At 38.0% G+C, this 23043-nt stretch overlaps 1 protein-coding gene across 1 annotated transcript in view; it reads right to left on the reverse strand.

Moving 5' to 3' along the window:
• Positions 1-1079: 1079 nt before the first annotated feature.
• The window catches only part of ABCB1 (ATP binding cassette subfamily B member 1), an 80054-nt gene continuing 58090 nt past the window's right edge, over positions 1080-23043 (reverse strand). The window contains exons 21-28 of the mRNA XM_016148017.2: positions 19315-19518; positions 17255-17355; positions 15934-16074; positions 13557-13713; positions 12877-13074; positions 5098-5304; positions 2471-2617; positions 1080-1659 (exon numbers count right to left, since the gene is read on the reverse strand). Coding sequence (XP_016003503.2) covers positions 1456-1659; positions 2471-2617; positions 5098-5304; positions 12877-13074; positions 13557-13713; positions 15934-16074; positions 17255-17355; positions 19315-19518 — 1359 coding nt within the window. The 3' untranslated portion in view covers positions 1080-1455. The remainder of the gene's footprint in view (positions 1660-2470; positions 2618-5097; positions 5305-12876; positions 13075-13556; positions 13714-15933; positions 16075-17254; positions 17356-19314; positions 19519-23043) is intronic.

A 23043-nucleotide genomic window follows, 5' to 3' on the forward strand; every position in this document is an offset into this window, starting at 1 on the left:
CTTCAGTGGTTTTTGGCTAAGACAGTGTTTTGCAGGGGCTCTCAGACCTAGGCCAAGAGGGGCTGAAGGCAGTTCACAGGCTACACCAAGGTCCACGGCCAGGACCAAGGTCTATATGCCAATTACCTGACACACGGTGGGAAAGACTCTCCTTAGGTCCTTGAACACATGGTGCTGGATTCCACAGCTCCCCAAAATGCACTTTTGTTTGTGGATGGATGCCAAATTATCTTTGTTGAGGGCAAACAAGAGATTTTTCCACCATGAGGCTAATGTTACTTTTAATATGCATTTCTTTGAGATTGTGCACTTTTTTTTTCTTATCTATTTCTTCTTTTGGAATTACCTGACCATGTTCTTTGTCCTCTTTTCTTTGGAGGTGATAGCATTTTTTCCTTTTAAAATTCTTCATGTATTAAGGGTATCAACTGTTTATAACAAATATGGCAAATATTGCTCTCAGCTTCTGCTCTTCGATCTTGTTTAAAGTGCTTTTTGGATTTTTTGGGGCATCATAGTATCATTCTTTGTGATATTTTATTTTTTCATCATGTTTGCATGATGCTGTATTTAAAGTTATGGCACATCTTAAACATCTGCCACCAGAAAGACCATCTTTGGGAAAGATAAATTATTGGAAAAAAGTGATTCATTATCAGAACAACAACAACAAAAGAGTGATTGTATTTTTTAAAGTACAAAAATATTAAAATTCTGTAAGAGCCCTTTATAAGAGCAATGCAAAATATTTAATGTATATCAGAGTATATATTTCACAATTGTGCATCTTCTGCCCCACTCCAACCCCCCAAATCTTGGTATTGATCTGTGTGGTCAGTTTGAGAGCCATCATAATGTGTAAATGCAATGATCAGTAGGGTCAGGTCCAAGAAGAATGAAGGTAGATGGTTCTTTAGAATCCAGTGTGAAAAGACATATAGAATAGGAAGTATTTACACTATTTAACCATTCCCACAAAAATTAATGGCAGTTTTTAAAGGAGTCTCTTTTTAAAATGCAGATGTACTCTTCAAAATTCCAACAGGGAGGTGACGTATTTATAGGTATTTCAGACAAGATGACCCCGGTCATATAAAAGTTGTTTTATTATATGCACTTTATGCAAATATTGCTACTTTTAGCAAGGCAATTACAGTCCAAATAAGCAAATATAAACAAAAGTTACATACTTTATTAACAAAATCTACTTTGAATCATTCTATAAATTTTCTGATACAATTGAAACCCTTATTTTATTCCATCTGATGATGATCCTTCCAGTTTCTTTAATTACAAAGTCTCTGAAGACTCTGAACTTGGTGGAATGATCTGGTGTTGGAAGACATTAAACAGGTAACTCTACATAGTTTTTCAGTAAGTGCCCACTTTTTAACTTTGATTAAATGCCATATTTTAACACAAATATTAGAAAATATTTAACAGCTCATATGGTCACTAGCGCTTGGCTCCAGCCTGGACAGTGACCATGGAAAAATAGATGCCTTTCTGCGCCAGCAGCTGTTGATGTGTGCCGTGCTCCTTGATTTTGCCATTCTGAAACACCACTATTAAGTCTGCATTCTGGATGGTGGACAGGCGGTGAGCGATCACAATGCAGGTGCGGCCTTCTCTGGCTCTGTCAAGGGCTTCTTGGACAACCTATTCAATAATCACATAAATTAATTCTAATTAAAATAGTCCTCTCTTTTTAATTCCTCTTCCATAATAAGTCTCAACATTAATTTATCCAACAATAGGTCCTTCTTTAACAATGGTGTCAGTGAAATACTACAGACGATACAAAGCAAGGGATTTGTCATATCAGAAGATAATTGAATCCTAATTTGAATTAGTTCTGAGTTATCTATTCTCAAAGTTATTATAATAAATACAGCCCGTCAACCATTTTAAAAGGTTTATTGGTGTATCCAGCCTCAGAACATCCTTCAGAGCAGCCCTCTGGTCTGGCTCTACAGCAAATTCAGGAAGACTGAGCACAGGTCAACACAGCCTCCCTACATTTTGGCATTTTTAAGATAGGAAACATCTCAGGATTAGTGTTTCTTTCAGATAACTAAATACTCAACTTTTTCTCAAACTGAAAATAATTTCTAATATTTATCTTAAAGAACAGTTAGCTTTTAATATAGCTTTTTAAATATAGTTGCTGAGGAGAAAATGCCAGTAGAAATGTAACTATGTCTCCTGACTACAGCATCTTAGGTCAATACAAAGTGATCAGGGCTGTTTTTTTTGGAGCATAAAGGCTATAGACTAATTTGCCTCATTTTATCTTAGTTCTCTTTAGTAACAGCTACAGAAAGTGTTTAAATTCTACTGAAAGGTGACATAAGTATCAATCAACATATCCAGCTAAGTTTCGTTTTCTATTGTGGAAGATAGAAACATAAATTTAAACCTTTCAACTACAACTGATTCGAGTGTGAATGAGTCCAATTTAAATTCTTACCTTTTCACTTTCTGTATCCAGAGCTGATGTAGCTTCATCCAAAAGCAAAATTTGAGGCCGTCTAACAAGGGCACGTGCTATTGCAATGCGCTGTTTCTGGCCACCGGAGAGCTGGGTTCCTTTGTCTCCAACTCTAGTGTTGTATTTCTGCAAATAGGGTTTAGTTATTATGAAAGTAGAACCAAAGTTCTAAAAAAGTTTGCTTAAAGAATATAGGATAACCACTTCCATATATACAAAAAAACGTTTAGGTTCAGGAGTTAAGAGTGAGTTCAGAGAAAATTAAACAAAGACAGAGCTCTAAATGGCAGGTTTTATCCCTTTTCTTGAAAATAGACACTTGTGTCTTAAGTTATGTTTCAGTGTAAACAAGTCAGCATGTTCATGAAGAAGAATATTGCTGCAATGTTAGTCTCTGGTTTCATATTTGGGAAAAAGATTGGTAGGAAGAAGGAAATTTGATTTGAACAGGCTATGCATAATAAAATAAGTAAAGTTTATTTTTTTATAACCAGCAGGTGACGCTCTCCACATTATTTTAAAGTGAAGAAGGGAAGAAATTCTTGGGATGCTAGCTAGCCTTTTGGCCAGCATGTGAGTGTTTTTATAAAGCTGTCTCCAACATTTCAGCCCATTTTAGTGGATGTTAAAGAATTCTATTTTGATACATAACTTTAAAAGATGAACACTCCTTTTATTATTTTTTTTTAGAGTTCTACCCCCAAATTTTAATATACTGTTGCCCACAGTAGATAACTGTCACTAATTATTCAATATGATGACAGGGACAGGAATTAAGAAGTTATGTAAGAGAAAGCCAAAATGGGGTGTGAGAGCACATGTAACCTAGAAAACAATATTATCATTATTTTTAGGTGCTTGCCAGGCTAAAATTTTAGTCAAACTGTAGCCTCTGATTCTGACACCCAGAGTTTGACTGTAAAATTCTTGTTCTATATAGCATTGCCTATTTTTATTTACTATATCTGGCAATCCTAGTTCTATGGCACTCAGACTGAGGTCTCCACCTGCGGATGGAATAAGAAAACTCCAGGAGAGGTTCCAGCATATGCTTGGGACTGGCTCTAGCCCAGAAATATCTCTGCCTGGGAGGCAAGAGCACTATGTCCCATGTGCGTGTAGAGGTGCCCAGGTTGCACTGATAAAGTAGCAAGCCTGTTAAGGGAGGTAAAGACAGGACTCTAACCCTGAAGGAAGGAGGTAACTAGAAGAGTGAGGTAAATCCTAGTACGAATCACTCAGGGGAAGAAGTGGATCCTTAGACAGGAAACAAAACAAGGGGTTTGCCTTCTCTTTCCTTGTCTAGACACTGAGGAAAAGAATCACAAGGTCTACAGGTATGCTTTGTGTGATAGAATGAGACCAGGAGCCCAGAAAGGTAGGGTCCCAGTTGTAGACAAATGCCAGAGGGGCAAGATGCATTGAATAAGCTAGGAAATAGTTACTCATTCTGTTTTTGTCAACCCCTAGACCACTGGTCCTCACACTTTAGCCTGTGTGAATATTACCTGAGCTATTAAAACACAGACAGCTGGACTCCACCTCCAAAGTTTCTGATTCAGCAGGTATGGGGTAGGGCCTGAAAAACCTACATTTCTTACAAGTTCCTAGGTGGTGCTGATGTGCTGGTGGTGGTCCATTCCCATACTTTGAGAACACTGACCTTGTCTTTAGTAAAGGGAATTGAAGCTATATGTAAAATTTTTCTAGCCTTGGGAAGAGCTAATTGTTCATAGTTGAGCTAGAACGTTAAGGGAGGGAAGGCAACAATGCCTCCTCTGGGGGCCTCTCATCTGGTGGCAGCAGTTATCCAAAAAAGAGCCTAAGAAAAAGAAAATCTTAGGAATGAGTTAGGGCCACCTGGTATTACCATCTTGTCCATGAGATAGCCTTGCCTGCTGGTTTGAGGCTACTGAGCTTTATTTTTTAGGGGGCACTTCCTTACAATAAAGAATATAACTGGTGATAATTGGGGGAGGAAGTTTAGATCCATTTCAAAATATAGGGCCAAAGGCACATAAAAGAGGGTGAGAGGTTCTGTTTATTTAACTTCCTAGGAGGAATTCAGAAGACAGCCATGGGACAATAGCCCAGGAAAGGTTTCAATAATCAACCCTATAAGCAGAGCTTGGGACCCATGGAAAGTGCCATGGTAAGAGATTACATGCCATCAAGGTCACTCCAATGACTCAGCCCTATTCAGAGAGAACCTTCATTCTTGCATGGGTCCAGTTCCCTGGACTAACTCCACAGAGGGAGGTTTGAGGCTTGGAGAAGAGCTTCAGGGAGACAGAAGAATGGTTGGGAGAGAAATGAGGAGGGAGGGTCATGCTGCTTCTACAGGCCCTGCACTTAGACTTGAAGGGAAAGGTCTCTCAGACATATGTACTAATTTTAGGTCAGGCTTGTTCATAGGGAGAGTAGGTGGATCAGGTCAACATAATAACCAAAAGGGAATAGAAAGTGTGGCCAGATGCTTGTATTTAGGTGTGTGTGTTGTGGTTGCTCATTTCTCTTGACCTTTGGTAAATCAGTCCTTTGGAAATCAAACTATATGCCAGGGAGGCTGCCATGGGTGCCTGGGCTCCTAATTTGGAGAGACTTACATCAGGCAATGTTTCAATGAAGTGGTGTATGTTGGCCTCCTTGGCGGCCCGCTCAATCTCTTCCTGTGACACGACCCGGCTATTGTCTCCATAGGCAATGTTCTCGCCAATGCTGCAGTCGAAAAGGATGGGCTCCTGGGACACAATGCCCAACTGTGCTCGGAGCCACTGGACATTCAGGTGTTTTATTTCTTTGCTGTCAATAAACTGAAAACAAGAGTACACAGACAAACTTCAGGACCAGGACATTTTGAGTTTAGCAAAATTAACATCATTATTTCACATTAAAACTGCCAAATTACTGTGAGACTGACTACATTTCCGTTGTTGGGTTTTTGGATTATCTAGGATAATTAAATATGGTCATAGTTGTATGCTTTAAGGAACTGTCATGTTTCTTCTGTTTTTTTTTCCCCTGGTTTCTGATATATGCATGTGGTAGGCAGAATAATGCAACCCCCTGCCCCAGTTGCCACACACATTTACAAGATACCCATGTTCTAATCCATGAAACCTGTGAATGTTATGTCATATGGCAAAGGAGAATTAAGGTATAAGGATGCTCATCAGCTGATCTCAAAATAGAGTATCTTGGATTATACAGGTGGGTCCAATGAAACCATAATGGTCCTTAACTGTGGAAGGAGGTAGGAGAATGAGCATCAGAGCGGTGCAATAGGAGTAAGACTTGAAAAGTCTTTGCTGGCTTTGAAGATGGAGACAGGGGCCAGGACTCAGAAAAGGTAACAAGACAGATTCTCCCTTAGAGCCTCCAGAAGAAACCTAGCCCTGCTGCCACCTTGATTTTAGCCCAGTGAGACCTATTTTGGACACCTGGCCTCCAGAATTTGTAAGATAATAAATTTGTGTTGTTTTATACCACTAAATTTTTGTAACTTGCTGTAGCAGCCAAAGGGAAACTAATACAATGCCATAATGCATTTATGGGGTATATCCTGGCATCCTTATCCTTATGTATCAATTTTTCATAGGAAAAGAAGCTGAGATTAGATTCGAAATAGATAACTGCCATGACCACATAATAGGTTTTTCAGATCAGGTTTCTGATCTGCCTTGTGCTAGTTAGGATCAGTTTTTTGAGGAATGGGGTATAGCAGTTAAATGGAATAGAAATGAGTATGGGAGGCTGGCTGCTATAATCTTAATTGTTGATGTTGGGAAAGTGATTTAATTTTCTGAGAGTTTCCTTATGAGTAAAACAGGAATTGTGATAATTCCTAAATGCATAGAATTGAGAATTAAATGAGATCACATATAGACCCCTGTAAGCACAGTGCTGGACACAGAGTATGCACTCATCTGTATTTCTGTGAGTGTGCTATACTTGAAAATACAGTGGATGGATAGATGGCTGATAGATAAAAGGATGGATGGACATCTACGATATTGAGTCAAAAGAGTAGACAGGAAAGATTGGCCTTTCTTTAGTGACTTGGCTCCTAGAATCATGCTGCAGAATCCCAGGGAGGTGTCCCTTATACAGCCTTGCTGATAAAATCCGCATTCTCTGTTGTGGATAAGTCTGCCCAAAAGATCTACTTTGCAAGAGAATTCTGCCATTCTAGTGAGAGCTGTTCATCTTCTCTGAAGATGACATGAGTGATGGTGTAGAAGGCAGATGTTGTGCTGGCTTCCTCTCACGACCACATCAAAATTACAACAAAACTACAGAATGATCATAATTGGGAGTCACCTGAGGTCAGGCTGAACAGAAGTCCCACAACTGGGGACATACAGAAGAGGCATCCTCCAGACTGGTAGGAGTGGCAGAGACTCTTCATGGGCCAATTCTACAACTGCATGTGGTGGTTGAGAAGTGGGAGGGTTATCTTGGCTGCAGAGGTCTCCTCAGGAGGAGCAAGGGGTCCTGGCTCCACTCTGGGCTGCCCAGACTAGGGATCCAGTGCCAGGAAGAGAAGTACCCACAACCCTGGTTGTGGAAACTAGCAGAGATTGTGGCTAAGTGAGACAAAAGGCTGCAGTCACAGATGTTTCTCTTAAAGGGCCTGTGCATGGACTTCCTCAGTGATAGACTCACTTAGTTTTAACTCAAGTGCTGAAGCAGCTGCTTGAGGACTGCTGGGAACATACAGGAAGGAACTGAGTTGTCTGGCTTCAGGGCAAGGGCTGGAGGGGCTACTTTCTCCCAGACAGAAGTGCTGGCTGTATCCTTTGTTCTTTTGTTGAGCCCTCCCCAGTCCTGCCCCACAGACTCAGGGGGCCACCACATCTGAGTCTTCATCAACCTGGATAACACAGTTCACTCTGCCCAGGTAATTCTCTGAGATCCCATCCCTCCCAACTTGCTTGGATATTATCAATAAGACAAGTAACAAGTGATGAAGAGGTTGTGGGGGAAAAGGAACCCCTTCATTCACTGCTGGTGGGAACGTAATTTTGTATAGACACTATGGAAAACGGTATGGGGGTTCTTCAAAAAATTAAGAATACAGTTACCATATGACCCAGAAATCCCTCATCTGGGTATCTATCCCTAAAATTTGAAGACATTTATCCATAAAGATATTTGCATCTCAGTGTTCATTGCAACACTATTCACAGTGGCCAAGACATGGAAACTGAAGTGTCCTTCGATAGATGATTGAATAAAGAAGATATGGCACATATATACAATGGAACATTACTCAGGCATAAGAAAAGATGAAATGCTGCCCTTTGTGACAACATGGATGGGTCTTGAGATTATCATGGTAAGCAAAATAAGCCAAATAGATAAAGTTGAGAACCATACGATTTCACTCACATGTGGTATATAAAACTGAAAGCAACAAATGAACAAGACAAACACATACTTATAGACACAGACAACAGTTTAGCGGTTACCAAAAGGAAAGGGGGAGGGGAGAAGGCAAGTATGGGTAAAAGGGGTGCAATATTTATATAGTGATGGAAGAAGGAAATATGACATTGATAATGAATACACAGTACAATATACAGATGATATATTATTGAATTGTACACTTGAAACCTACATAATTTTATTAATCAATGTCACCACAATAAACTTAATAAAAAATTAAATTAAATTTTAAAAAAGATTGACATATCAAAAAAAAAAGACATGAATGACTCAGCTTCAAGCTTTTCTCATAGTGATGATGAGTATATACTGAGCCTTGCATACTGACTGTACCCTGTGTGCCTGGCTGGTTGCCTGTGTGAGACAGATGGTCAGGGGTAGGATACAATCTTTGCTGCAAGAAGGCAACTGTATGTGAAGCTTACAGGTAGGAGAATGGAAAACACTGCCATGACCTTATTGGTACCAGGCCCAGTTGCCATGGAGACTGTTTTAAGCTTCTATCTCCAGGCCTACTTACAGTGTGAAATGAAGGTGGAGAGGGTGAAGAAAGGCAGGAAAAACCACACAATGATGTGGTGAAACAGATCTTGTTAAATGGAACACTGTACTTGAGAAATGTAAATCTGAGGAAAGAAAAAGTAGTTATGTTGGTTTTTTTCCAGGCTTATGCCCCTGGGAGGAAAACAGACACTGTCTAACTAATATAATCAGACAAATTTGAATGATCCCAGCAAGTTTTAATGAACTTCTCCATCACAATGAATACAATAACACTCCTGGGCCTCCTCATCCCCACACGATACATTGGAGTTGCAGATTATTTAAAATCTGTATTAGCTGAAGAATTCTTATTTTTTAGGGAAAACATGTTTAGAAGCCTAAATATAAAGCAGATCAATGCAGAGGTTCTTTGGCTGAGGTCTGGGTGGTAGTCTGAGGGAAGACCAAGGAACTCTGGGAAATCAGTGAGCATCGCTCAAAAAATACTGACCTAAATAAAAACTTAATTAAGAAAATAAACACATTGGTACTAATAATGTAAGGCCAAGTTAAAATAATTAGCTATCTTTATTCTAGATTGATAAATCTACTGCTTGCTTTCATTAGCACAAACAAATGTTAAATATGTATTATTCTGCTGTATGTATTTACTCTGAGATAATAATTACAGATAAATTGACCACTGACTATACTATAGGTCCTGTGATAAGCATGTCTCATGCATTCTCTTGTTTAATCTTCACAGCAACCCTTGTGAGAGAGATGTGATTTTAATCCCTGTTTTATAGACAAGGAAAGAGCAGATAAGTAACTTGTGCAAGGTCACACGGTTAGTAATTGGGGCAGCTATGATTGGACTACACACTACAGGTTAGGTTTTGGTAACACAGGAGTCTCAAAATTGAAAGATGCTTTCTGTCCTGCTTCAAAAGAGTAATGCCCCTGTCTTAACCCAAGCACCCACTGAGTAATTCTTAGACAATGATAACGAGCTTATAACTGTATCCAAACAGGGACAGAGGACTCTAAACGTGGTGTATGGGATGGACCAGAGTTGAAAAGGTCAGGGGAAGACTTAAACCAGAAGCAATTTGACAGTGAAACTAATGAACCCAAGCTTCAAGGGTAAATACTGGGAGTTGAACAGGTAAATCCCAGATGGGAGGGAGCCAGGCTGTAGTCAGAAAGCTCTGCCAGATAAGTATTTATGATAACTTACCTAAAGAGAACAGGGACCAGAATCTTTAAGTTTTCAATGTTTTGTTGTGATTTTTTTTCATTTTAAGCAAATATTCACTTTTGTACCTAATTCTTTATTCATAATTTTGTATTCTTTTAAGTAAAGTACCTAAAATCATTTAAACTTTAGGCTTCACAGCAGTTAGAACCTCCTCTCTGTACAATTCTGTAGCTTCGTTTTTCAAGACTTTCTATAATTTAACTTAAACCTTTCAAATTTATCAGTTGAATGGTTCTCAGACTATGGCTGGTACTGGAATTGTCTGGGAAAATTATAAAAAATTAAAAAGCCAGAAACCTACTTGATCAAGCCAGGGTAGCTGTGTTCTTTATTAGCTCTCTAGGCTATTCTGATAGACATCAACTTGAGAACCACCACTAGGGGCAATGTTTCGCAAAGTATAATTCACGGCCTATTGATGGTCGTGAGGATTTCCCAACCTCGGAGTCAAGTCTTTTCTTCTGTTCTAATGATTAAATGATGCTCATATCCCAAGACTTATTTTCACATGGTAATGAGAACTAATTACTAGTAATCTACTGAGTTATTAAGGGTTACTAATTGCTATCCATAAACAAACTTGGCACATTTACTAGTGTTTACTGGGAACAAGTCCACTCAGTCTGGCTGCTATGCACCACTAATCGGTATTTCAAAGTTTCAGTGCAAACAGGAGCAGGTAATAGTATTCCTACAATAGATGAGGACACTTTGTATTCAGTGCACTATCAGCGTTGTCTTAAGATAATTATTGTCCTATGCACTCAACATTCATTTCCATATTCTTCTGTGTCTGCCTTTCCATAAATCAAGGAACTGGAAGGCTGAAAATTATTTTCCAGACTCTCTTCTGGTTCTAGAAGTAATTGAGGTTTCTTCAGTGTGATGCCCTGTGCAAAATCTGGAATGCAAAGGCCAATTCTCTTTACCAGCCATGGTAAGCTAACACATGTGTTATGGCAGATAGGAGTTTTTCCAAAAGCCACAGTCTGGTCTTAAGTCTTCAAGTTTAGAGCAGCTGTGACATTGGCATAATTTTATGCTACTTCCTGGCCACAGGATCCCAGCTGCAGTGCTGTGATTTAACTGTCCTGGAGCATTTACTTTCTTTCATTTTATACTTCCACTCCTTCAGCCCTCAGCCCTTCCAATGATTTTGTAAGCACCTAATTCCCCTTCTTATTTACTTATCTACTTGAAATACATGGAGCAGTTTCTGTTCCCTACACTGCATCATAATTGATATGGTCCATGTTTTTAATTATGCTCCTCTTTTGTTTTTATATGTATACAATAATTATTAATTTCTTCACTTTCTTCTTATTTAATTACTTACTGTTTATTATATTACTGTTTTCTACTGAACACTGTTATTGAGTACTTCTTCCGCTAAAGTGACTATGAGTACAGTAGTGAGGCCATGAGAATTTTTTGTCCTTCCTAAATGGGTTATAATAAAAAAAAATTGAGAAACATAACTCTAATTAAATCCACTGTTTCAGCCAAAATTGCCTATATGGATATTGGGAACAAATCACTTATCAACCACAACTCACATTGTCTTTTGCATCGAATGACATCTTGATGCTCACCCTTATTCCCCTATGCAACCAGCTCTACTTATCCCTCAAGAACCAGCTCAAGTTTATCTTATTCTTTAATCTAACTCATGGACGTATATACCACATTTCTTCAGTTAAAAGTCTTTGAGGGTACCCTATAACTCATTAGAGTTCAACATTTAACACGTTGCTTAATAAATCTCTGTTAAAAGCCATAATCAGTGTCTGAGAGCTAACATTTAGTTCTCTAATTGCTTTATTTGCAGGTGAGGTCTTCACTTAGAGTCCTTTGTCCAAACTTTAACCACAAAACTGAAACATGATATCAGAATTCACTCACACACACACAAAAAATAAACAAAGTGGTAAAAATAAGGAACAAAGCTTATGTAGCTGTGAAAAAATAGACTGAGTAAAGGCATAACTGTCTGAATACAATACAACATATTCATGAGTAACTGTGAATACTGAGGGGAAGTAAAAAAATAAAATTCTATTTTATGTCAATTATTAATGCAAGTAGGGCCCATATGCAATGGGTGGTCATCAATCTAACCGCATGGAACAAGTGTCTGGTTGGTCAATGCCCATGCCATCCCAGTTGTTAAATATTTTTAATATCACCACTAGGTGCAACAGATAATTAAATACCTATGTGATGAAAATTTCTTGCTATAAATTTTATTCCTTACTAATTTAATTCTTTTTCTAGTCTCCATTATAGTCACTTAAAATTTCACTACTCTCTTCAAGACTCTTATCCCCATTACTTAAGACAGTTGCTGACAGGCACTCAGTTAAGATTTGTTGAATGCTGAATGAATAAACATGACTCTTTACTTATTCTTTTAGTTAGGGAAACAAAAGGGAATCCTTTTATATTCTTTTTCCACTTCCCAAACTTGTTGATCTCACTTTTTTCCTTAGAAAATGATTCAATGCCTTCTTTCCATCAATGCCTCTACCTCACCTTTGGCTATTAAAATGCTCAAGATACCCTCACCATTTTCCCTGGCCTCTGCCTCCCCATTCAAGCTGCTGTTCTTATTTGCCCTTCCTTCACCTTTGATCTTCTTGATAGTCTACATTCAGTTTCAATTTTCCCTCCTAGCTATACCTCAGCTATGCTAAACTGGTTTCTACCACTGCCTCTTCACTGGGAATGGTTCACTGAAAATGTCAGAAGTAGCTCATTAATTACCAGATACTATCGTGTCTTTTCAGTCTTCATCTTACCCTACCTCTCTGTAGCCTTTGTCATTGCTGATGACTTTCTTCTGGAAACACTCCCTATCCTTGGTTTCCATTTTGTCTATCCTCTATCTTTCTGGCTACTTAAATTTTTGCTGGATCTTCTCATGGAAGCTGAAATCTAATTACGAGAAGGGAGCTGGGTGGGTAAAAGGCTGCTCACAAAGCAGGTGAGAGGGGCAGTGCTGAGGGAGGGGCTGCAGATGTTGACTGGGGCAGACGACACAGCTTAAAGACCATTTCTAGGATGTCAGACACTAAGTGGGACTGCTGTTTAAAGGTTTGAAAAACCACAGTTTACAATAAATACTTAAATAAATAAATCCAGGCATACAGATAATGAGAAATTTAAAATGAGCTGAATATGACAATGTGCTCACCACTGTTCCAGCCAAGGGGTCGTAGAACCGCTCGAGGAGCTGGACCACCGTGCTCTTCCCACAGCCACTGCTGCCCACCAGGGCCAGCGTCTGGCCCTTCTTCACCTGCAGGTTCAGTCCCTGAAGCACTGGGATGTCTGGCCGCGTGGGATAGTTGAACATGACTTCATTAAATGTCACATTTCCTTCCAATGCATTCTAAAATCAGAACAAAACCAATAAATTTGATTGCTATAATCCTGGAATCATATCGTATAAGCCAACCCCCTCTACTACCAGGTGTCAGAAGGTAGTGAACTTATACTTGGATCTCATTTACAACTGCTAGAATTTAATAAACAAGATCTCAAAGTGTCAATGTTTTTATAGCATGTATTGTTAATACAATGCAAATGTGATAACTCAATCTGTTCCCTGGGAATAATCTACATATAATAAAACCTGATTAACAGGATTTGCTTATAAAGTGGGCAGAATTCCTATCTCCCTGTAACTTTATCATATAAAAGTACTGGATGTTAATACATGCTATTAGCATTTATGAAAATGAACCTGTGATCTATAAAGTTTTATTTTATCATCAGCAAATTTAAAAAAGCACAGATTTTATTAAATTTCTTCTTAGAATACTTTCATTTGTCAGTCAAGAGAAGATCATTTAATCAAAACATCAAACTCACTAGCTTTAGGCCTTCTGTGCTATAGCTGTCGATCAGAGGGACTTTTTCAATGATCGTGATGATGTGAGCTGCTGATATTTTGGCTTTGGCATAATCAGGAGCAAATGAACTGACTTGGCCCACTGCCATGGCACCAAAGACAATAGCTGAGAATACCCTTGTAAAAAACAAAGAGAAAATGTGTGCAAAGAATTATAACTGCAGTGCTTGAAAGCTGACATTTCTATAAACCAAACAGCATTGCATCAAATTATAAAAGAGAAGTTAAAAAATAAAATAAACACTTTTCTTTATGTTTATGCAAGTATAACAAACTGACTGTAAAATGGCCCCATTTTCATATCTGTATCCTCACTGTTTTGCAATGTGACTTTGCAGCTCCTCCATTTAAAAACTGGGAATTATTTTTCCTATCCTTTGAATTTGGGTTGGCCTTGTAACTTTCTCTGGTCAACAGGATGTGGTGGAGGTGATTGTTGTCAGTTCCAAGCCTATGACTCAGGGGACCTTGTATGCTTTGGCAATCTCTCTGTCTCTGTCTGCCTGTCTCTCTCTCTCTCCCTCCCTTCCTCGAAACTCTGCTACTACCACAAGCCCAACTAGCCTCCTGGGCAACAAGGCACAGATGGAGGAGAGCTGTGTGGGTCCCAGTCATCTAGCTCATAGCTCACTGCAGATACATAAGTGAGCCCAGCTGAGATTCATGATGCCCAACCAAGATCAGCAGAACTACCTAGCTGACCCATGGACTTATGGACAAAAATGTTTATGCCTGGGCATTTCTCTAAAGTGGCTTCCATCCTCTGTTTTAGGGAGTAGCAAGGCTGATTACACCTACTGTTAAAAAGTTCTTCGAATTGAAGTAAAATCTATAACCTTTTAATATAACAAGTATTGGAATATTGTGGGGGGAAAAAGAAGAGCAGTTAAATGGTAAGATTTGGAGAATTTTGGAAATGACAAAGGAAAGCTAGATTGGGATTCCTGCTACATTGTAGGCACAATGCAGATAATTTGCTTCCCTACTAACTCCTTTCACTCTCAACCTTCCAGCGGCCTTCCTCTGGATACATTCATCAACATGCCTTTTTTTTTTCTTTTTTTTTTTTTTTTAACAGCGAGCCTGAAACCGACATCAAACTTGAGAACCTTCCCAGAATAATACTGTGAGTCCATTACTTCCTCTTCTCCGGACTTTCTGCCTGTGTTAATGCAGCACAGGGCGTCTTTTTTTTTTTTTTTTTTTTTTTTTTTTTTTTTTTTTTTTTAAATAGCTCTAAATAAATCACACAGATAGTTAATCTTGGACTTGTTATTCTTTAGATCTATGGACTCTTCAAAATGGTTTGCTCTCTGATCAGACAGGTTTTCCCTTTCCTTTACTTGGAAGACTGATTTTATGACTGTAAATGCTCAAGTGTCAGCAACTTACATCAATTCAGTGCCTTACTTTGGAGTAAAGCAATATATCAAATAATTATCTAATCAAAGCCCCAATGCCAATGATGCCTGGTTTTGATCTTCTGGTCATGGTCATAAATAGCACTTGTATATCATTTGTCAGATGGAGATATTAAGTGGAAATTTTAAACCTTCTGTTGGGGCCATCCTGAGCAAGCTATAATGCATGTACATGTCCATGTCTAAATAGAATGGAAATATACTAATACATGGTGTTGCCGGGTTGAGATGATTCTGGTTTAAATGTAAAACTATTACTCCTAATTACAGCACGCTATCAAAGGGCAGAATCTCACCCATTACCAAATCCAGATGCTTAGAAAAATTACACATACTTTTTAGTACCAAACTGCATATTTGAATACTTTAGAAGTATAATAAAGTTGAGGCCTGTCTCCCCCTGACCAAGGTACAATTTTCTGTATTAATAGTGATTTAGCAGATATTGCAATCTAGCATTCCTTTGTCATTTCTGAAATTCTCCAGCTTTTACCATCTAATTGCTCCTCTTTTATTGAAGAAAACAAATTTATTCTAGAATCTGCCAGGGCTTCCAAAACTCAGTTCTCCACACCATTCGTTAGCTGCCTTGTTCAGAGTCCTGAAGGAGCCAGATGCATTGTTCAGGGTTAGGCTTCTTCTAAAATGCCACGGACATTTGTAAATCCCCTAATTAATCACCACCCCATCTAGCCAAAGATCCAGAAAGGTCAAATGTGTGAGTCAGAAGTGGGGAGAGAAGGAGTCACTGATTTCCCCAAATGAAACACAGGGAGACGCAGAGGCAAAATGCCATCTTTCGAATATGAAATCTCTTCCTGAAGCGTCACAGTAAAGGTTTTCCATCCAAGAATGAAGCAAGTTCACCTCAATTATTTTTATAAAGTTTAATTGTAAATATTAATCCAATACTTACAACAGAACATCCTCAAATTCCATGAGCCCATTTGCCACCAAGTAGGCACCAAACCGAAAACAGGCAGCATAGGAAAAATACATCATTGCCTGTGTGATGGAAAATGTGATGCCAAAGATGTGTGCTTTCCTCAAAGAGTTTCTGAAAAGAAGACATTTCGAAACTTACTTGACTTTCATTTCTCAAGACTTAAAATGTAACCTTTGATAGGTTGCTGGTGGGGCATGGAAGCATAGCAGACAAAAGTGGGCTTAGTTTCCAAAAAACTAACTTTGGTCTTCACTTTACCACTTGTGAGAATTTAGGAAACTGCCTAATCTCTGAGTCTTGGTGTCTTCATCTTTAAATTATCCACACTTCAAAGTATTGAAGTAAAGTTAAAATAAGCCAAAAAAAATATGAAAAGCCTATTAGGGATTAACAAATGGAAGTCCCTCCCCCTTTGCCCTCACTCTTGGACATATAACACTTATATACTCTACAGTAAAGATTCATACACATTTATGTAACATCAACAAGCTACAGCGAGCATGCTGGGCAACACAGAGGAATCAAGCATGTCTTGGCCTTGGGTATCCAGGAGTCACAGTAAATTATAATTTATGCAATGCAGGAACCTTATAAATAACATGCTATGAGGAGAAAGAGGGAGAACTTAACTCTCTGGGGGAGTTAGAGAAGGTTTCACAAAGTGGTTAACATTTGTGGATTTCCTGAACCACACGGGTGTGGGTGACGTGAAGGTAAGAGCAGAATGACAGGCGGGCAGCCCTTGGGCCTCCTCCTCCCATTGCAACTAGATTGCCTCTGCTTAAATCTAATTCATATTTTGGGATTTTGAATGAAATTGTTTTCAGAAAAAAAGTCTCTTCTTTTGGGGTGAGGGGCTTCCTTATATTCAGATCACTTCTTAGAGCTCTCACTGGATGAATTCATTAATGGAAGAAGAGAAGGCCTCCCCTGGAGAAAAGTAAAGAGGGGAAGGAAAGGCATACTTCAAGAAGCACCGCTCCCTTGGCTCCCACAGATACCTAATAAGGTCATTATCCAAACTTGGCAACAGAGAGACATTCTCAATATCTTCTCACCCTCCCCTCCCCCCCAAGTCACCTGCTCTTACTGGTTCTACCACAGAGATGCCCCTGCCTTAGGTCAGGGCCTTGTGATTTCTTTCCTAGATAATTACAAGTACTTTCCGAATGGTTCCCTTTAATAGTTTCTCCACTGGTTCCCTACCTTCCAGCCAGAGCAATCCTCCTGAAAACAAATCTGGTGATTGACAAACTCCCACACTCTTCTCCTACGCCTCAGTGGTTATTACCTGTATGGTACCTGCAAACTCTGTGCATACATATTTTCAAACTTCTCCTCCTGAGTCAAAGAAACAACAGTTCGGAAGTTTTCAATTGTTTCGGTAGCAATCTGTAACAGAAACACCCAGTCACTAAGAGGCACAAAGACAAATGGTGGCCATTAGTTCGAATTCTATAAAAGAAGTAAATAATATGTAATAACAAAATCAATTTTATTAACTTATTATGACCTGTAAGTTTCTTCCCTATGGAAGAGGATACTAAGAAATTTATTAAATCACTTTTTAGATCTGGAAGAAAGATTGGATAAATCGTTCTCCTCTTTACAGAAAGAGAAGGTAAGGCTTAAACAGATAAAAGCATTTACCTAAAGCCATATAGCTTTATAGTGGCAAAATTAACCTGAGAACTCAGTATTTTACATCTACTGTCGTGCTCCTTCTTCTATGGTGGTTATATTTTAAGTTCATAGTAATTTTATATATTTTAAATGTAATGTTTGTATTTTTCTCTTTATAATTAGTAGTCATGATAGAGGAATAATTGGAAAATACCGAAGGGTAAAGAAGGTAATAAAAAGATACATATTGGTATATTTTACATATTAGCTTCCATTTTTTCCCTAAGCATATACATTTTTAACAAAATTGGGTCCAGATTCTATATTTGGCCTTATATCATTATTTTTTACCTTAACAAATATCAAAGCACTTTCCAAGGTCATTAAATATACATGAATAATGGGATATTTAATGGGTCACTTAATATCTCAGACAAGTAAGCATTCCTTTATTATTGAACAGATTTTCCATTCTTTTATTATTAAAAATAATGTTGTGATAATCATCCTTGTATATAAACATTTGTCCGTATTGAATTATTTTCTAGGAGAAGTTCTTAAAAGTGAAATTCCTAGGTCAAAGGGTTTTAAGGAATATGGCTCATATTATCAATTTGTTTTCTAGAAAGTTTCTATCATTCAAATTTTTTTTAATTAAAAAAATTTTTCAATTACAATTGGCATATATTAGTTTCAGGTGTAAGCATAGTGATTAGACACTTATATAACTTTTAAAGTGATCCCCCTGATAAGTCTAGTACCCATCTGACATTATATGTAGTTATTACAATATTATTGACTATGATCCCTGTGCTGTACTTTACATCACCATGACTATTTTTATAACTGGCAATTTGTATTTCTTAATCTCTTCACCTTTTTCATCTATAACCCCAACCCCCTCCCATCTGGCAACCATCAATTTGTTCTCTGTGTTTATGAGTTTATTTCTGTTTCGTTTATTCATTTATTTTGTTTATTTAGATTCCGCATGTAAGTGAAATCATGTGTATTTATCTTTCTTTGTCTTATTTCACTTAGCATAGTACCCTCTCAGTCCATCCATACTATCTTAAATGGCAAGAGTTCATTTCTTTTTTTTTTTTTTTATGGATTAATACTATTCTACTGAATTGATGTACCACTTCTTTATCCATTCATCTGTCAATGGACACTTAGGTTGCTTCTATAACTTGGCTATTGTAAATAATGCTGAAATGAACACAGAGGTGCATATATCATTTTGAATTAGTGTTTTCGATTTCTTTGAATAAATTCCCAGAAGTAGAATCGTTGAGTCATAGGTTAGTTCTATTTTTAATTTTTTGAGGAGCCTTCATACTGTTTTCCATAGTGGCTGTGCCAATTTACAGGCCACCAACAGTCCACAAAAGTTCCCTTTTCTCCATATCCTCACTAACACTTGTAGTTTGTAGATTTATTGATGATTACAATTCTGACAGATGTGAGGTGTAATCTCATTGTGGTTTTAATTTGCATTTCCCTGATGATTAGTGATGATGAGCATCTTTTCATGTCTACTGGCCATCTGTATATCTTCTTTGGAGAAATGTCTTTTCATGTCCTTTGCCCATTGTTTTGATCAAATTGTTTTTTTGGGGGGTATTGAGTTGTAAGACTGCTTTGAGCAGTAGTGAGTAACAGCATTAGAACAAGATTGACTGGAACATTTTACTTAGGTAAGCAATTACACTTAGTTCGACTCACCTTCCCCGCACCTTCTAGTTCTTTCTTATCTTTTAGCGCTTGTCCAGACAACATTTTCATCTCAACAACTCCTGCTATTGCAATGATGGGTACAATTCCTAAGAGTAAAAGCGTCAACTGCCAACCATAGATTAAGGATATAATAATGCCTGTCCCAAGATTTGCTATATTCTGGGTAATTACAGCGAGCCTGGAACCTATAGCCTGCAAAACAAACAAAACGAATTAGAGGGACACTTACATTATCTATAAAATCTATCCTTACATTTTATTGAGGAATATGACAATCAGCCTCATGAAAACCTATTATCTTCTCAGTTAGGAAGTAAAAAATAAAAGTTTACTCATAAGTTTATTTGGTTTGTAAAATGAAGATTTTCATGACCAGAATAAATTCTGAAAGTAGGTCAATAATGTAGAGTTCAGCTGCATTTTTCTATGTCTTCAGATTTTTTAAAATCAAGAAAATTTTCATTAAACAAACTGTGATCACTAAAGTGAGCTCTGTAGATTAGCAAGATAAAACAGTCTGACAATTACATTAAACTGGGAATGTTGGAAATTTCTGATGTTAGATGCAGAGCTACTTATAATTTGAGCTTAATATTTCTCATGGAGGATATTCAAATGTACACTGGCCTATTTGAGATACTGACTGTGTTAATCTAATCAGAATTTGATTTGGAAAAAGTATAAAAAGCTGAAAGCTATGGAAATTAATTTAGCATATTAAGCAGGCATTAGATCCTTCAGTTTGAATGCAAGATGCAGCCTGAAACCTGACTGTCAGTAGCATACAGTGACTTCCAACTCTAAAACCAGAAGCCAAACTACAGTCAGTTTAGTCCACCACTATATATCTTTCTCCCTCTACCCTGAAACACTCTGTGGACTCAAGCCATTCCAAATGCCTGCTCTGGTCCCCATATCTGCTTTGTCTGGAAAGAGCCTATGTTCTTTTCCACTCCCAGAATTTCCTCTGCCTGAGTGGGACTGGTCTCAGGTAAAGATTATGGTAGAGTATAGTCTAGGATGGTCACTGCCATATCTGTGACTTTGGACAAATTTCTCCTAATCTGTGATATGAACAGGTACATTGATTAATAACTAAAGGCTGTCTCAGCCCTGAATTTGAGGACACAATCCTTTACAACACCCCTCATCCCAATATTAAGCATCTAAAATCATTCGACACTTACATAATACAAACAGTAGATCAGTAATTAGGGGAAAAGGGAACTAACCAGGGAACTAACTGCACCAAGGCTGCAAGAAATAGCATAAATAACAGAGCATTTATTTTTATTTGATGCAGTCATTGAGCTTATAGTAAAGGGGTGCTTAGCTAAGTTTGCCGTAAGTCAGAGTGGAGTGGCCTTCAAAGTCAGCTCTCTGTATTTGCACATTTTCAATTTGAAAGTCAAAGTGTACAACGTGGAGAGAGTCTGCAGCACAAGGACAATGTAGATTGCTCCTGTTCTTACTATCTACACGTCCTCCTCAGAACTCACTCCCCACAGCAACCGATTTAGAGAAGTACTCAGAACTCTCCCCAAGTTCAGACCAGATGAGTTATCCTTTCAGACATATAACTATTCAGCTTTAGATGGCAGTCAAGGCCAAAGAAATAAGTAAAGAAGCTCAAAAGCGACAAATTCTTCTTAAATGTACATGAAGATGAGCTAAAAGATCTAGAATCTTCAGCTAGGGGTAGATTAGGCCCCTTGGCTTAATTAAAGTTAGCACTTCAGGTGGCATTGCATTGGTTAACAATGAATGGGAACACATGGATTAGTAATGAAGCCAAGTAATTTTTATTTCAAAAACTAGGGCCCAGTTTGGAGGTAACACTCCAAACACCATAGCCAAATGTGAAGCAAGGTAAGGCTAACACACTTGAAATCCACTGACTCCCCTTACAACCTCTCCATCCCACTGTACTTACAAGTATTTGTATCTCACTCTCCTACTCATTTTTCTCCCTGCCCTTCTGTTTCTCCCTCTCCTGCTATTTATTTCCTCCTCAAAACACCACCATACCACTTGAAATCTAATTTAAAAACAGTTGTGCTTACTGAAAAGACAAGCATATTTCCTGAACCTCCGTATGAAATTAGGATCATTTAACTTCATCTTTCCCTCAACTATTTCCTCTCAGAAAAAAAAAAAAAATTTTTAAAAATAAATATTTGCTTTTGATTTCTATATGGCTCTCCTTTGCTTTTTTTCTCTACAGAATGCTAGTCCTAATACCAAAATAAATAAAATTTAAAAGCCCACTGTTTCATTGAGAAATTTTTTTTCTGATTTATGTTTAGCAGAATTAGGCTACTTACTCAAAAATACATCTGAGAAAATGTTTCACCGATGATAAAGTTAAATATGAAAAAAATTTAACCTAGATAAACATTATCATTAATTATATACAGACAAACTTGGGTTAGCCCTGCCTTGGCAATGATTTGAGATAACACTGCTTGCCTCAGATATTCTTATATATAAAAAAATTAATGACACTATTTCCCATTGTGGAATAAAGATACACACATACTTATGTGTGTGTGTGTGTGTGTGTATATACATACATACATATATACACACATATGTATATATGTAAATGCATGTGTATATATTTATATATATACATACATGCAAATCGTCCATCACAAACAGTTCAGTTAGTGGCATAAAGTGGATGCAACTATTTTCTCTTAACTGATTTGTGGTAACAATTGTACTGGGCCTTCCTAGCTCAGATAGCACTCACCAATCTGCTTGCTTCCTCTTTCCTGATCTTTCTTTTTTAGCCACCATTTTGAATTCTAGAAAACAGTTCAGACTCAGAATGGCTACACTGAGTGTGCAGGTGGCCCATATGAGTGGGGCCATTAAAATGCAAGTTTGAGATGCGTTCTAGGAAACAAATGAAAAGCAGACAGTTGACACCAGCAGGCAATTAGAGACTAGCAGAGTATGTGAAGACAAGGGCCTCATAAACCACACTGTGGGGGGAAAGGATTGACTACCAATTTAACAAATATAGGAAAGCGCTGTGGCCTAAAGCAGGTCATCACCGCAGAGGAATTTAAGAGGGAAGGACGGCCAGAACAGAATGCCCAGATTGCATCTGCTGAGTGTTTAGCTCCAACATCATAAGTCAATGTTTCCTCCAGGACTGTGCTCTCAATACCAAGTGGGCTATGGGATGTGGGTCTGTGAAAGCACATGAATACATACACTGAGGTCTCTGTGAAAGGCATACTAAAGTTACGGTAGCTAAGTTCAGCTAGGGAGTATAGGATCTAGAAAATGTAAAGATCACAATTTGTTTACAGTGATCACTAGCCTCCAAAACAGCTCTTCCAGGAAACTAGCAAAATAGATTTACCCCAAGCTCGTTGATTGTTTCTCATGTCAATTTAACTAAAAAATAATATAGAAACTACTTACATCCTCCTACCATCCATTTTCCTGCCTCCTTTACCAGAAAGTCCTTGAACAGTTTTTCCAAATGTGTTCTATTGCTCTTTTCACTTTTCTCCTGAACCAGCTCCCATCAGGCTTTGTTCCCACCCCACCTCTGAAACAGTTTACATTAAACAGTTTATATTAGAACCATAAACACCTCCACATGACTACAGCATTGTGGAATGTTTGGGTCTTGCAAGTTTATCAGTAGTATTTGATATCCTAGACTGCTCCTTCCTTAAAATGCTTTCTTCATTTTGT

Source organism: Rousettus aegyptiacus, unplaced genomic scaffold (genome assembly GCF_014176215.1).
Source record: "Rousettus aegyptiacus isolate mRouAeg1 unplaced genomic scaffold, mRouAeg1.p scaffold_m13_p_13, whole genome shotgun sequence".
NCBI classification, from domain to species: Eukaryota; Metazoa; Chordata; class Mammalia; order Chiroptera; family Pteropodidae; genus Rousettus; species Rousettus aegyptiacus.